This window comes from Tachypleus tridentatus, chromosome 1 (assembly GCF_004210375.1).
Source record: "Tachypleus tridentatus isolate NWPU-2018 chromosome 1, ASM421037v1, whole genome shotgun sequence".
Lineage (NCBI taxonomy): Eukaryota > Metazoa > Arthropoda > Merostomata > Xiphosura > Limulidae > Tachypleus > Tachypleus tridentatus.
In genome coordinates this window covers 135404859-135420385 of record NC_134825.1, presented here as the reverse complement: position 1 = coordinate 135420385, position 15527 = coordinate 135404859, and the positions used below count along the sequence as shown (strand labels likewise).

The window sequence follows — 15527 nt, the reverse complement described above, 5'->3', positions numbered from 1 at the left end:
ATTTGAACTGTTTCCAACTAATAATCCCACCAAACTAGTTTTAAATAACTCAGTAAATGTGCAGGTCATGTTACCCTTTCGAGTTAAAAAAAGAATGAGCATACATCACAAAGAATTTTTATTATATCACCTTATCTAATATACTTCCTAATTTTTACATTTCAGTTACTTTTATAATAATAAAAAACAACACATGAAAAGCTAGAAGTATAATACTTCTTTGCAACTTATTTTTTAGCTGTCAACTGTTGATGAAACTTAAGACTACTATTTCATACTAATGGTACTACAACACTATTTTTTATTTAATTAAGTGTTGCACCTAATAATATAAAATTATTACACATACAAAAAACACCACCATATAACTATCACATTTTTTATCGTTTTCCTACCGTATTTAGAGCCTTTAAAAATTCAGTTAGGTTTATTGATGTGATTCCAATGATAAGTTTTTTTCAAAACTGGATACAAAATGTATATTTCTCTGCACAGAAAACAACATAATATAATACAGTCTTCAATAACTTAAAATATGGCTCTCTACTGATTATAAATAATATAGCCTGAAACATCAGAGAGAACTCTTGGCAATTTGTTGAAAATTATGTGACTGATAGGGCATGGCAAGTAGGTCTGATTTTCTACTTTATGATTCCATACACAAGTAAGATTGAAGGTCATAAAAAATTATGTTTTGCCCAAGTAACATCTATACCGAGTAACTTACAATTAATTCTGTACTTCTCAGAAAGGAGGTAAAATAAATCCGAGAAAGATGTATCTAGAGAGCAAATGCCACAATTGTCAAAGTAAGGAAAACACAGTAACACACCTGAACTGAATTTTTTTTAAATAAAAAAGTATGGTCAGAGGATACTTTAAAAAATTATAACTCAAAAAGTAGGTTGAACACCATCCTGATTTTTTTTGTAGATCATATTCAGAGATGTAAGAATATATGGTAAAAATCTAAAAAGCCTGAATAACTGGTGACATGGTCAAACTGTGGCCTGAAGTAGGGATATTTTTAGCTAAATCATAAAAAGTTGCATGCGACTAAATGTTTTTACAGGAGATCTAACAGACTTTTAACTACAACAATTGCAAACTTATCAACTGATATGTTATAGAAAATTAGAAAAAAAATGCAGCTTTGTATTATATTAAGTCTTAGAGCTATGGCTTATTACATAAACCAATGTTTTTTACAATTTGAGGTTTTCAGGTGATTTTACAGCCTCACTATGAAAATCCTAAGAAAGATAAACTTGGTTTGAGACTATTTTTGAATTTTGTCAGATTAATTTAGTCAGTGTAGCAAATTTCAGCCTTCTACCACCATTACTCTTGCAGCTTTAAGCAGCCAAATTTGCCCAAAAATGAATTTGCCAAAAATACAAAAAAAACATTAACTAAATTTTACAGGGCTGTAAATCAGAAACTATTAAAGATATTGATCTACTATTTGGCAATTTTTCATTACATGGGTAGATGAGCACATGTGAATTTTTTCAAGGCATTCTGTGGGGGTCACCTGCAGCCCCCTAGATGATTTGACATGGAATGACCCAATTATTATAACTCACCAGGTTGACTAATAGGTAGTTCAAACAGCAGTGTTAGTCACCTGAAGTTGGTCTTTCCAGTCTTGGTTTAGAGTTATTTGATGTTATGGCCATTTTCTAATTTCAAATCAAACTTGATGGACTGTGATTCTTAAAAGAGAATCACTTTAAAAATGGTTTAACGTATAAATTAAAAACTTAAATGGCATTAAAAAGAGTAATGGCCTTTAAAAAACTAAAAACATTTCTAAGGTGGACTAAAAGAACAGAACCTTCCCTGGAAGGTCCCTCACTACATAGAGGAATCCACACTGAGAGGCTATCAGAAGAATCAGTGATGATTCAGACAATTGATCTGTTACTACAGGCATCACTCTTAAAACATGGCAAGCTAAAAGTGGTCCTAAGAAAATAGATCCAAGATTTGAAAAAAGAGAATAAGGAGTCCTGGACCAAATACCTCCTCTTAATGAGAACCACATGACACCACCATGGTATAGTCAGAGTGAAACTGTTGATTTTACCCTTAATTAGTTCAAACCATGAAGCATTTCATTTTTAAGAGCATTAAGGACCAAAACATTATGTAGGGAATCCTCTTCATCCTTGCATAGACCCTGGAATTCCTTACTGTTGGTATACATATACCATCTGTGAGGCAATGCATTTGTGAAAAGATGGGACTCTGGACAAGGTAACAGTAGAAGAACCAATGTCACAGCAGTGTCACAACTTAACATCACCTCAAGATTGAATAATGATCCAGATTAAGGAAACTGGAGAAACCAGTGTAATGATGTTTATGATCAGTTGGTCACAAAAACCTGTAAAAGGATCACTTGTATTCTTGCCCCAAAGACATAAGAGATTCAAGTGATGCCCACATTTTTTTAAGAGAAAGAACTATGAAAGTCCCATGGGAGAAGAGATGAGTAAGAGTTTGACATCTCATTTTATAGCTTTGAGCAAAATGGGAATCAAATGAGCCCAACTGAGAACCAATATGAAAAAAATATATACAGACTGATGACATTTGGGATTGAAACAAGAAAAGATATCTGAAACTTGAAAAGTTTGTCCTGGTCATTTCTGAAAGGAGAATCAGAATGCAATTAATTCTGGCAATTAATGATATAGTGGTAGCAAAAACCATGGAGTGGTATGTGCACAATCTGATGGAATGGGAGTGATGAAAAAATTTGTACAACATAGCACAACTCATGAAGCCAATACAAGTTCCAAGATAAAACCTTGGAAAAATACCCAACCCTTGTGCACAAAAAATGCCAATAGTGGTGCAACTCCACCACCATATCAATGTGCAGATAGGAGCTGACTAAAGCAAATGTGTACATCTATAATCCTATTAAAATATTAATAATCTGGATCCCAATCTCCAAGCTACACAGGCCCAACAACTGACAGGAATAAAACCTCAGAAGATCTTGTATGACTCATTACCTACAAACCAACCAAATTCTGATAGCCCATATCCCACTCATCTTGGAGAGATGAAAACCCCACAAGACAGGTGGATAATAGAGGAGAAAATACGAACTGAATGATAAATAATGACTTAAAATAACCTGCAATGTGCTTCTATGTTCATAATAAAGGTTACCACACATCCAGAAATTCTCAGAGCTGAGCTCTCACAGACCCTGAAAGTATACCATAATAACCAGTAATGCTGGCAATCAGACCAAACAGTGGATCTCCTGGATATAGAGAGAATCTATTTTGGGTACCAATGTACCCAAAGGCTGGTGTCATGGGTCAAAAACCCCAAATAGAGGTGTAACTATGATTCCCTGAAAGATTCAATGAAATTTAACCCTCAAAGACAAGGATGAATGCAGAAGCTGAAAACTGAAATCAACACGCATGTTAACAAGTGATTCAGTTCATTATTAATGAAGTTAGTGAACCTGAGTCTTCCAGCAAAGTAAGTGAAAGGAAAACAAAATGGTGGATTTTACAGTTAGAAAACTTACCTTGTCCCATCAAGGAACATAAATTTACTCAGGTTACCTACAAACTTCACATCAAAACCATGAAATTCAAGTAGCAGAAGTATTATTTAATAGTTGGAAAATGCTTCCATTTGGCAGTGGTGGGCTAAAATTCTCAAAGCTCCAACAACATGTTAAATAAGGCATGACTGTTCATTCACGTGGGCCTGGCATGGCCTAGCACGTAAGGTGTGCGACTCGTAATCCGAGGGTCGCAGGTTCGCGTCCGCCTCGCGCCAAACATGCTCGCCCTCCCAGCCGTGGGGGCGTTATAATGTGACGGTCAATCCCACTATTCGGTGGTAAAAGAGTAGCCCAAGAGTTGGTGGTGGGTGGTGATGACTAGCTGCCTTCCCTCTAGTCTTCCACTGCAAAATTAGGGACGGCTCGGTGCAATGGGCTAACAACCTACTCACTTAAATACTTGTTGAAGAATCCACAAGCGATTGCGGCCCTATGTTCCTTGATGGAATCGAGAGGTGAATGAATGAATGAATGTTCATTCATGTACATGAGAAGTAAACCTTCCAGCACTAATCACAATATTTGGATGGAAAAAGAAACTAAAATTTCACTCTGAGACCTTTCAACCATTAAGCAAGGAGCAGGTGTCAAAAATAACCAGGAAAAAAACTCAAAACATTACTCTCCCAAAGAACCAATGAAAGAAAACAAATAAGACACCTTTTCCCAAATTGGCATTTTTTTTGCTTTTTCCGTTATAGACTATGTTGATTAACGCTGAATGGAACAAACATTTTTGATGTAAGTTTCTTTGTTAAAGAAAATCAATGCTGTGCCATCTGCCACATCCACTCATAGGAAGCAAACCTGCTCTGTGATTCCATAAACTAACCACTGTCACACAGGAGGACTAAAACACCAGACTAAAAGATGTAGGAAAAGGAAAATCAAAATTCTCTCCAGAATACCTAGGATCACCCTCAAATGGAGCCTCAATTACAAAAATTAACTAGATAACAATGATAATGGTCAAAGTTTCTCCAAAAATTGTAATACTAGGAAACACATTAGTGACATCTTGTCAAGAAAAAGCGATAATATTATCTGAAAGAGGTCTTGTATACATTACTAGGATAGAGGGTGCATTGATATAGATGAAAAGTCATAAAAGAAATATTGCCAAGGGCAATTAAGTGGGGTATAAAAGATAAGAAGAAGTGAGGAAATCAGACCATTGCTTAAAGGGGCAAAGGAAGAAACCATGAGAGTCAAGTAATAGCCTTAAGTGAGAGTAATGTACATATTTGAATGAGATATTCAAAACATAGATGTGTTAAAGAATTAACTCAGCTTTAAGGTCCAGCTGAAAAACTCTAAATTACTTAAAACTAAAAAATCCAAGTGGTACACATGACAATTAGCATATTTTATCTTAACAGCCAGTAATTAACCTATTTATGATAGACTGGTGAATACAAAAAGAATGGAATGATTCAATATTAATACTAGTATAATTAAAACACCACTGCACAAAGAGTAAAATCATATCTTTAAGGACATGTCGATCTTGAGTGTATCAATTATATTTACCTATTCACAAAATTCTAAGAACAGTTTAAATATTTCATTTCCATTAGTAAAGATACAGGTACCCACAAGCATGTTAAAGCTTTAAGATTTTGGAAGCCGGTGCTAAAAACACTGTTATAATAATATAACTTCTAAAATATAAAAGCATGGTATTATAATAAATACACAAGACAGTAATGAGAACATGGTAAATATTCATTATACAAACTGGCATCATATACTTGGAAAAAAATCATCACTTTTTTGAGTACATCTTGTACTACACAAATGTGCATGCTTGCATATACATGTACTATTGTCATTCTGCAAGCCTACAAGTACACAGAACAGAAGATCATGCCTTTTCAAAATATACCAAGTTATGTTCCTTTAGGATCAATATAAAACTTACTGAAATGTTTTCTTGAAATATGAAAAAATATAAAAAAAATTGGGATGGAAGGTTAGAAACACCAGAGAGAAGTTCAGGGGTTTCACATTTTCACTCCTAAAATAAAGATAATCACTTTTACAAAATATTTATTTAAAACCTTTTTTTTTTGTTTAGGATACCAATATATAAACTGTACTCATAGTTGCTGATCAACATAGGACATGTGGCTTTCCAAATTTAACAGTTTGTAAAGAAACAATATAACAGTGTACAAAATAGTTAGAAACACAAGATTAAAATTTTAAACTCTCATACTTTTCATAAGAAATACCAAACCAGAATCGTTATCATACCCTTTTATATACATTTATGTAGCATACCACAAAATCAAGCCTTGAATTTCAACTCTCTCTTCCACTTTCTCCATACATACTTAAGTCAAAAAGTGTTGAACAATTTTTCTGTAAAAACTAATTCTAAACCTGTTGTTTTGATGCATGAAATTTGATGAGATAACATTTCTTTTGTTGAATTGTGAATAATAAATATATATCTGAAGCTGACTTTTGGTTTCATCATTCCTTTGCTCAATCCCATAACATTCAAAACAATGTTTGTTTTACATGCACTACTTTCAGGGTATGTAATACTAGAAAAAATATCATGAATTTCATGTTGATCACATTATTTTGAACACGTTACTTCACTAAAACCAAAAAAGTCATTTTTTGTTAAGTTCATCCCTCAATACATCTACTAAACATTCACTCAAAACAAACTTGTTTAATGGAATTTGCAAAATCATTTGCTTTTCAAGAGATTTTTTACTATACTAAAACAGTTACAGGTAGCAGAAAATACAGGAAAAGCACATAGAATGTTGAAAATCTGTTGTACGTCATGAACTGATGACGTAGCAAATGTAAAATTAACAAAACAAGAATGAAGAAAGTCTAATTGTAGTCAGTACATGTATAAGTTGAGCAGTTCATGAAAAATTTCCCAAAATCTCAAGAAAGCTTCTGTAACATGATACATCCACTCTGAATGACTATAGACTACGAAATGGATCCTCAGTTGTCTTCTGTAATAACATATATATACAATTATTTCTTAAAAAGTCAGTGTTTATAAAACCTACAGAAATCACTCATTGTGAAAATCATAGTTTGAGTTTGATTACCCTGAAAATTCATATATGAAAGTGAATCAACTATACAACAACAAAAATATTCAATTTTTAAGAGTTTTGTCTGTTGTCTCTCAAAATATTGAAACACTGTAATATCAAAATCTGAAGGAACCGACTATTCTTTCTCATACAGAATATATCCTGTGTCTCAGTTAGAAAAATATACAAAACTAGTGAACATTTCAAGTCATGCCCAGTTTAGAAACCAATTCAACATTTTCACTTAGCAACTTAGACTAACACCATATGGCAATCAAATGCCAAATGTTTATCTTTTTTTTTAAGTTAGAAAGTATAGATAGTAAAAAGGTAAAAATGTACTGCTAGTGCTATCTTATAAACAATTAATATCTAATTTCAAATGTAATAATTCCTACCAGTCACTAAGTGTGTAGAGCTTCAGAAATTGCTGTGATTTTACAAAAAGTTGGAGTTATACAAGTACACAGTAACATACTTTTTTCAGAACAGAAGAAGCTTGCTAGAGAAGACTTGAAGCTTGCTGCCACACCATCCTTTTTGGGGTGTTCTGCTTTTGATGATTGGACACCATTTGCTAATTGCTGGATAGAGAAAACAACTAACATTATATAAAACAACTAAAAAAATACTAGTTGAGCTTTTTTAAAACTATTATAATTTTGTTTTCATAATTAATACATCTTTATTCCTTCATAGCTCAAATACCTGAAATTCTGAATTATAAACAATAGTGAAATAATGAATTTGTACAAGAATATTCAATGTTACTTGACCTTCATTGGCAAGTTTTTTCTAGTGGTCATCAACTAGCTATAGAGAGTCAATCCCACTTTGTATGAATAATTTAAATATGCTATTGCAGTGACTTGCTACCATAGATGAGAGTAATGATGAAACATGCATCCTGTTTAGTACTTATATTTTTGGAAATTCACCTACCAATTGACAGTGCAACAGGCAGAATTATAGCTGAGAGTTTAGACTGAAAAAGGATATTTGAAAAATGAGATTGTTAGATGAAGTGGGCTCAAAGAACATAAATGTTTTTGAGAAGGAAGTCTTCCAAGTTCCCTATGAAAACAGAAAAATTCCACAACAAATAATTTGGTATAGGCTACAAAACCACAATATTTGCATAGCAAAACTTACAGTTACAAAAGAGAAGTTTCCAAACAAAAATCCATTTAAAAAAAAAACTGTGCATACTTCCTGGGAAAATTAATAAGATAATACACATTAGAATTCAATCAAGTTGATGAAAACGCATAAGCTTCAAACCACATTCAAAATTATTAGCTGCTTTTGTAAGAAAGATGAAGGAAGAAGTTGAAATTACAGCACTCCCATTCAACTACATTTCTATCAAGTCCCAAAATGCAGTTCCAATGAATGTATATCTCTTTGTTCTATTCAAACTCAGTTTCAGTTGATGTTCACAAATAGTGAAAGACCTTCACAGAAATTGTCAAGATGTGTAGTCTGAGAATTACCTCACCATCCTATTCTGAAACCTATTATAACAGAAGTGTGTTACAATAGTGCATAAACCATTGCATCAATAGCAAAACAACCTGGAATATTTCTCCTACAAAGTGCAACTAACCTCAGTATATGTCATGTTTGTTTCAAATACCAATTTTCAGTAATATTTATTAATTAAATATTCTTAAGATGAGGCCAATCCTTTCACTTTAAACAAGGTTCACACACTTTCAGAATATTATTTTCCAGGACATTTTGCTCCACAATAATTTTCAAGGACACTTTGCATTGTTTTCAAGAAGTAAATAGTTGAGTAGCGAAGATTATAACATGAGAACTAGATTTACTATTTATATGGATGAACTTGTATTTTTAAACAGAAAGACCAAAACAATAATGACACAGGCACTGATCCTGATTCAGTATCTTCAGACAACCTGGTAGTGAATGACATATGCAAGGATAATTATTATTTTTTTAATTTCAATGAAAAATTAAACATGTACACAGTGTAGCACATGTATGCAATTTTACTACTTCAATTCTTTTAATTTTTCATCTAATTGGTCTTTTAACTCAAGTTCTTTTTCTTTAGCAGTGTGCCTAAAACTGTTGGATTTGGTAATGAAAGTATTTTCTTGATACTTCTACCTGTTGAGTAAATTCATTTGTCAATTTATACAAAACAGCAATATTGCTTTGTATACATTTTCTTCTATATCCATCACAGCCTTTTGTCCATTCTTTTTTGGTTTCTACTGTTCCTTCCATATACCTTTGCCTTGTAGATTCTACTGAAGTTAGAAGAAAACTCTCAATAGATTAAGGTTAAGAACTCCACCAACAATATCAATATGGTCACAGATTAATCTATGCAATATGAAGAATTGTTCTCTTAACTTTTCCACTTCAATTTCTTTGTTGAAATGAAGCATTTACATGAATAGTATCTCATTTTACAGAGATTAATTGTGAACATATTATATCCTCCTTCTACAGTTGATTGTTTATGTGAAATTGGGAGCAAATTTTTTACTATACTCAGGTTTCGTTGGAGTGGAAATTTTTACACTGAAATTTGAACAAAAATTTATCCAATCTGCATTCCTACTGTTACAGACCATCACCTGCTTATTTTGGTCTTGTAACTTATGCTGTCAAAGACCAATACATATCCATCGTAGTGAGAAGAGATTTCATGTATGATGCTATTCCCTGATTATACAAGTAAGCATATTTCTTCTTGACACATGAAAACTGTTTTTCAATTGTTGATTCTGAGAAAATTTCAGCAAAAAGTAGACTGAAATCCAAATGAATTGAAGGAGAAGTGGTGGTTAAAACTTTTAATGCACACAAAATCTGACCTTGATTCAAATGATATCAGTGATTGCAGTGAGGCTCACGTAACTGTGGCTGTGTCAACTTGGGGTAGATAAATGAAGTTAGTTTGAATAGCACTCTTATTTAAAAAAAGACAAAACAGATTTTACTTCATATCAGCAGCTTGGGTGTTTAAAGCTGCTTCCCAATCCCAAAGATACAAAATTCCTTCCTGCACAAAGTGCATCTTGCGTTGTATTTATCCACATTTCAGTTCAACTACATAGAATATTCAGATTTCTTGCACCACCCCTAGTTAAATATGCATTTGCCCCTTCGTACTGTCAATCAATATGCAAGTCTAATGTTTTGCTTAACAGCTCATTGATTCATGTTACATGCACTGAATGAGCTACATATGTAAATCGATTGATCAACAGAGACTCCTTTAGGCAATTGAAAATAAGATTTGTGGTGTGCATTGTGTTCACTATGACAAATGGTCATAATGCTAACACATTACTAGCCAAAACTATGTCTTGCATAAATTGCACCTGATTTGAAAAGGTGTGAATGGTTTAAAAAATAATAATAATCAAACCATTCATGTTGAGATTAGATATCCATTAGATACCAATGAACATTTGACTGTAAAATGTATAGTTTTCATTTTTCAAAGTGTAAATTTAAAAAAAAATAGGACTTTTCCACGGTTTTCCAGAAGTAAGTTGAAATTTCAGAATGTATACACCTCCTGTTAAAAGTTTATTCCTAAACTGACAGAGAAGCAAGTGAGGGTGGATGAGTTTCTGACATTCAGTATTACTAGCATGACCATTCATGTTTAAATTTCAAATACATTTAAGTGTTTGCATATCTTGTAAGAAATATTTTCTATTTGCTTTTTTTCTTAATACAGAGAAATAAAAAATTAAATCTTCATAGCACAAGACAGTTGTGCCTATGTGCCAAATATCTAAGTTTATGACATTAAAATTAAAAACCACACTATATTTTTTCTGTTGAAACTAAAACCCTATCACACAAGTGCTTTCAAAAGGTGGACCTTTCAAAAATGCTTGGGTTACAGAGTTTTTATTTCTTTTCTATCAATCTTGAACTTGTTTTTGTAACATCAAAAATAATTTTCTTGTAAAAGGCTTGTCACACTTGAGATTTATACTGCTTTATAAGGACAATATTTCTATATTGAAAGTGGCAAAATACAATTCTAAAGGTACTGTTTGTTGCATTATAAAGATATACAGACATGTTCAAATTTTAACACTGTCATGATGTATTTCTTAAATCTTACCTTTTCATTTCCATCTTTTGAATTAGCACATACCCGTAATGTTGACACTGTGTGTGTAATTTCCTTGAGGTCTTGGTTAAAACTATCACACTCTTCTAGGCAAAACCTGAAACATTCAATATTTACATTGTCTTATACCAGAAGCATCAAAGCAAAAATGTGTATAAAATAACCATTGAACACATACTTGGAAGAATCGAGAAAACTTGATACAAAGCTTTATATATTAATCATAATGTACTATACAAGTATAGCCATTTCATATTTCTGTTAAAATTAACATTATCATGCTTGTTTCTTCCTTCATTTAAAAAGACAACTGATATAATAACTAACAATAAATTAATTACCATTGTAAAGCTTTAACTTTCATGTTTCATTAAATTAAAACAAATTAAACACTAACTTAAGTAACCTCAGAGACTAGTAGCAAATATCTCCCACACAACATGGACTTCAAACATTATGCTAAACAACAACAAAAATAAAGTGGCAGCGCCGAGAGGGGGGGTGCTGGCTTAAGCCCCCCAAAATGAGCCAAGCCCCCCTCAGCCCCCCAATATTGTTTCCTACATATATATTCATAAAATATGGAAAACACAATCATCATTGTTACTTAACAATTAACATCAAAGACACACAGATCTGTAGAACTCAACGTCTTCATTAAGATGGAAGTACGTGTCATGCGTCCCATAGCAATGTACTGAAAAATAGTTAGCCTAATAGTGACCTTACTTTTCCTCAGAGTGCATTAATTTCACATGGAATAATTTGTTTCTACTAATGTAAACTATGTCTTTATGTTATATTTCTTTTGATTTGTAGCTTTACTCTTAATGGTATATTAAATGTTCAATCTAAGCTAATCTTGATTTTCTTTATTATTATGTATTATCTTGGGTGGAATTTAGGTGAGCTTCCTCTTTTACACATATGCATATTTGCATAAACAGATTATTTCTAATTTGTAATAATGAATTATTAATCAGAGTATGAGTTTCCAATGAAAACTGCATTGAAAACGCAGTTCAAAATAGCACACCTTTCTGAAATGTACCTTGGTATTTACATTATTATAATTTACCATCTATACTTCATATTGATGGCATTTTGGGAAGCTCCTCCATAGTTTACCTCAGCCCCCCTCAGTGAAAAGATTTTGGTGCATATAAAGAACATTATGAACCAAACAAGCTATTTGAAAGATGAGGTAAGACTTGTATCAGAAATCTAAGATTTTCATGTATATGTTGACATAACAATGGATAACTTTTTCTACCCCACAAAAACATCATCCAATACCACTATAATGTGATACTGGCATTATAATGGCAGCAAAGAAAGAATTAATATTCCTTGACAAGTTACTCGGATCTTTTTTGTACAATTGTTGTTGGAGCTTAGGAAAATGGCAAAATACCTAAACTGTTTACAAAGTACAGTGAAGGACAGGTGCAAAAAAACACAACAAAAGTCCTGTAATATCAGAGAAGGTGAGGAGTAGAGAAAAAAGTCCTTAAGAAGAGACACCATAAAATAAATTACCTTAAATACTTAAAGATAATGAAACATCTTCCTTATAGCATTAACAAATAATGCTCAGATAAAAGTTTCAAGTAGAGACTCAAAAATACTACAAAAATGTGGCCTTTAGAGAAAAGTAGCAGCAAGAAAACTCTTACTGCACAAAGATAATACAAAAAGAAAAAAAGAAAACTAGATTTCACAAGAGGGCATTTATCCTGTTCTGTTAAAAAAAGTAATTTGGATACACAAATTCAAATTTCAATTATGTTCCAATTAGATGTATATTTTTGCCAGACAGTAACTGAGGAAATACAAAAGTGTCTCATACCAAAAATCAAGCATATAGGAGGCTCTGATAGTACGGGGCACAATATCTCTGAACTGTGTTTGCCATCATTATAAAATTGAAGGAATCACAGATCAGTGTAAACACTAGAGTATATTAGTTTATTTGGATATACCTTCTGGAAAGAGACTGAGTAGAATTTCATTTATCAAGAAGATATATATCCCAAACACAATACCAATAAATTTCAGGTTTATGTGACAAAGTAAGAAATCTCAAATAATCTTCAGGAAATTAAATGGCTGCCACAAAGTCCAGATCTAAATTCCAAAGAACAAATCTTGGAATATGCTGGACTTTGTTACTTGACAACTATGCTAAAAAAAGCCTCTAAAAAAAATAAAATTAGACAACAAAGATGTTACAAATATCCAGAGCCAATACTACAAAAATGCAAACCATTCATACAACAAATAGCCACATTATATATTAACAAACATATTTTAAAGGCATCACTTGTGTACTAATTTCACAACAGTTTGTGTAATTACTTATAAATAATAAGTTTATTTCTATAGCAAATCAATAACTAATTTATGTGTAATGTACACAAAATAACAATTATTGACGTGTTCTAATTAATTTGTACGTTAATATAAGTATGAAAACATGGAACTATTAATCAATACAATTCAAAACAGGATAAATCTTTCTTGATATTACATCATTTGCTTAGTAATTTCAACTTATTACTTATTAAGAGACAAATGTAATTGTAGTGAATATTACAGTAAAATCCACTGATTATTAGAAAGTTCACTTTTCAAATTTAATCTGATATTTTCCTTATGGATGTCAATGGTCTTTTGAGTTACATTATTAAATGAACTATCTTTACATAGTTTAAATATTTGTTTTCCTTTATTTGACTTACCTAGGGAATAAGCACATCGTAGGAAACTTAGGAGGACTTGAGCAACATGATGAAGGAAGAAATTTGGGCATGTAACCAGAATGAAAGAACTGATCTTGAAGAATTACACTAATTTCAGGTCTGTCTTCAGGTTTACTTTTCAGCATGCTAAATATCAAATTACGGGCACTTTCAGAGATGTTCATAGGCATACAATACGAATTGTTGCTAATACGCGAGTATGTTTCATTGAGTGTTGTAGTCTCAAATGGAGGATGACCTACCAACATAGCATACCTATAATGTAAAAACAAAAAATATGTCAAAAACCAGACACTTCACAATTTCACTGGTATTAAATGAAGATGCTACATAAAATTTGTAGTAGTAAATGACAGCTGTATGTTCCAACTAAAACCACAGTGTCTGGAAATGTGTTTCTAAAATACACACATACTGTATTAAAAGGGAGAATGGAACAAGCTAAAAACAATAGTACTTAATACTAGTAAGAAATAATTTTATAACACCAAATTTGTTTTCTTAAATTGAACCATTCAACATTTAATTTTTGAGGATAATTCCACTTAAACACAACCAATAATGGCTTCAACAGATTGAAATAATAAATTATGTTCAAATCTATAGTGTGCAATTCCTACAGCATGCATTTCACATATTACTGTAAGATTTGTATTTATAAAACAAAATCCTTCTACATGTAACTGAAAGTTCAAAGTTGTACATTGAAATAACAGAAAGGTAGATGAAGAAAAAGTTACAGACATCATTTTTTGTTCCTATTCACAAATGGTTGAGGTAATTCAATAAAAGAGTTTCTTCACATGTTCTAGCAGTGTACTGGGTAGGTTTGGTGGTTTCATGTCACAGATTATTTGTCTGTGAATAGTTTTAAAAAATCTGCAACTATGCTTCTTTGGTGTTGTTTGTAAAGAAAGTTAATACATTTGTAGGCCATTGTTTCAAACATATACATAAATAGCAGCAACTATTACACACTCAGCTAGGGATATAGTGTTTTTTAATCAAAATATCCATATTAAAGGATGAAATATAATATTTCTCTGTCAGTGTCTGTTGTGAGTTCATACATCTTCAACTTATGTGATTTGATGTGAATCCCCATATTACACCCACACCATCTGAAAAGACGAGTAGAACTACAGTGTCCAATGTAAAGAGTACTGTGCTTGTCACTAAGCAAGATACATCCTTGATTTGTGATAACAGATCTTTGTGTACCACTTAAGTGTGTTGGAACACAATTTAGAACTAGAATTAAAACTATATGCATAAGCCAAGACAGACTTTCAGTAGCATTGCTATATACCAAGATTGTGGGTCTTAGTGATACACCTGGTTTACTCTTTGATAAACCATGTAATTCTGAAATGCTACTGTAAGAGGGTTTAAGCTCATTTTGTCTAGAAGTTTTTGCAAGATCATAAATAATCTTTTCAGCTTTCCTCTCATGGAGCCATTGTTAATTATTTAATTTTTTTTTCTTGTTTAAGTGATCAAATACATATATTTTTTTTTTGTAAATGTTTCTGCTCATAACCACAGAACCTTTGTAATTGTCCAATTGTTTGATGATGGTGTTATTATCTTTAAATTATTTTAAGGGTTAAATGTTCTTGGAAATACAAGTTAGACCTGACATGATGATTTGTGTGTCTTTATAAACCCTCCCCATTGTGTTACAGTATGTTACAGAAAGATGTCGCTTTCTACTATTGTTTTTCTTTAGTGTTGTCATGATTTTTGTTTCAATATCTATTAGTATGGTGAAGTTGCGCTTCTTGGTATCAAAAGGGTCTTTAATGAGACATTTGAAAGCTGCATCATTAATTGCTTTAGTTGTACAAATTTCAAAAATATAATTAATGTCTGAATCAATTTTACAAGTTTCAATGTCAACTGTAACAAAGGTTAAGTTTGTGATATTGTGCAGTATATGACAGTTGCTTTCACTG

At 32.0% G+C, this 15527-nt stretch overlaps 1 protein-coding gene across 7 annotated transcripts in view; it reads right to left on the bottom strand.

Annotated features, from left to right (window-relative positions):
- The window catches only part of LOC143224916 (serine/threonine-protein kinase PLK2-like), a 69746-nt gene that overhangs the window by 12813 nt on the left and 41406 nt on the right, over positions 1–15527 (bottom strand). For all 7 annotated transcript variants that reach the window (XM_076453444.1, XM_076453399.1, XM_076453419.1 and 4 more), the window contains 3 exons: positions 13552–13827; positions 10802–10907; positions 7157–7262 (listed from right to left, as the gene is read on the bottom strand). In XM_076453444.1, coding sequence (XP_076309559.1) covers positions 7157–7262; positions 10802–10907; positions 13552–13827 — 488 coding nt within the window. The remainder of the gene's footprint in view (positions 1–7156; positions 7263–10801; positions 10908–13551; positions 13828–15527) is intronic.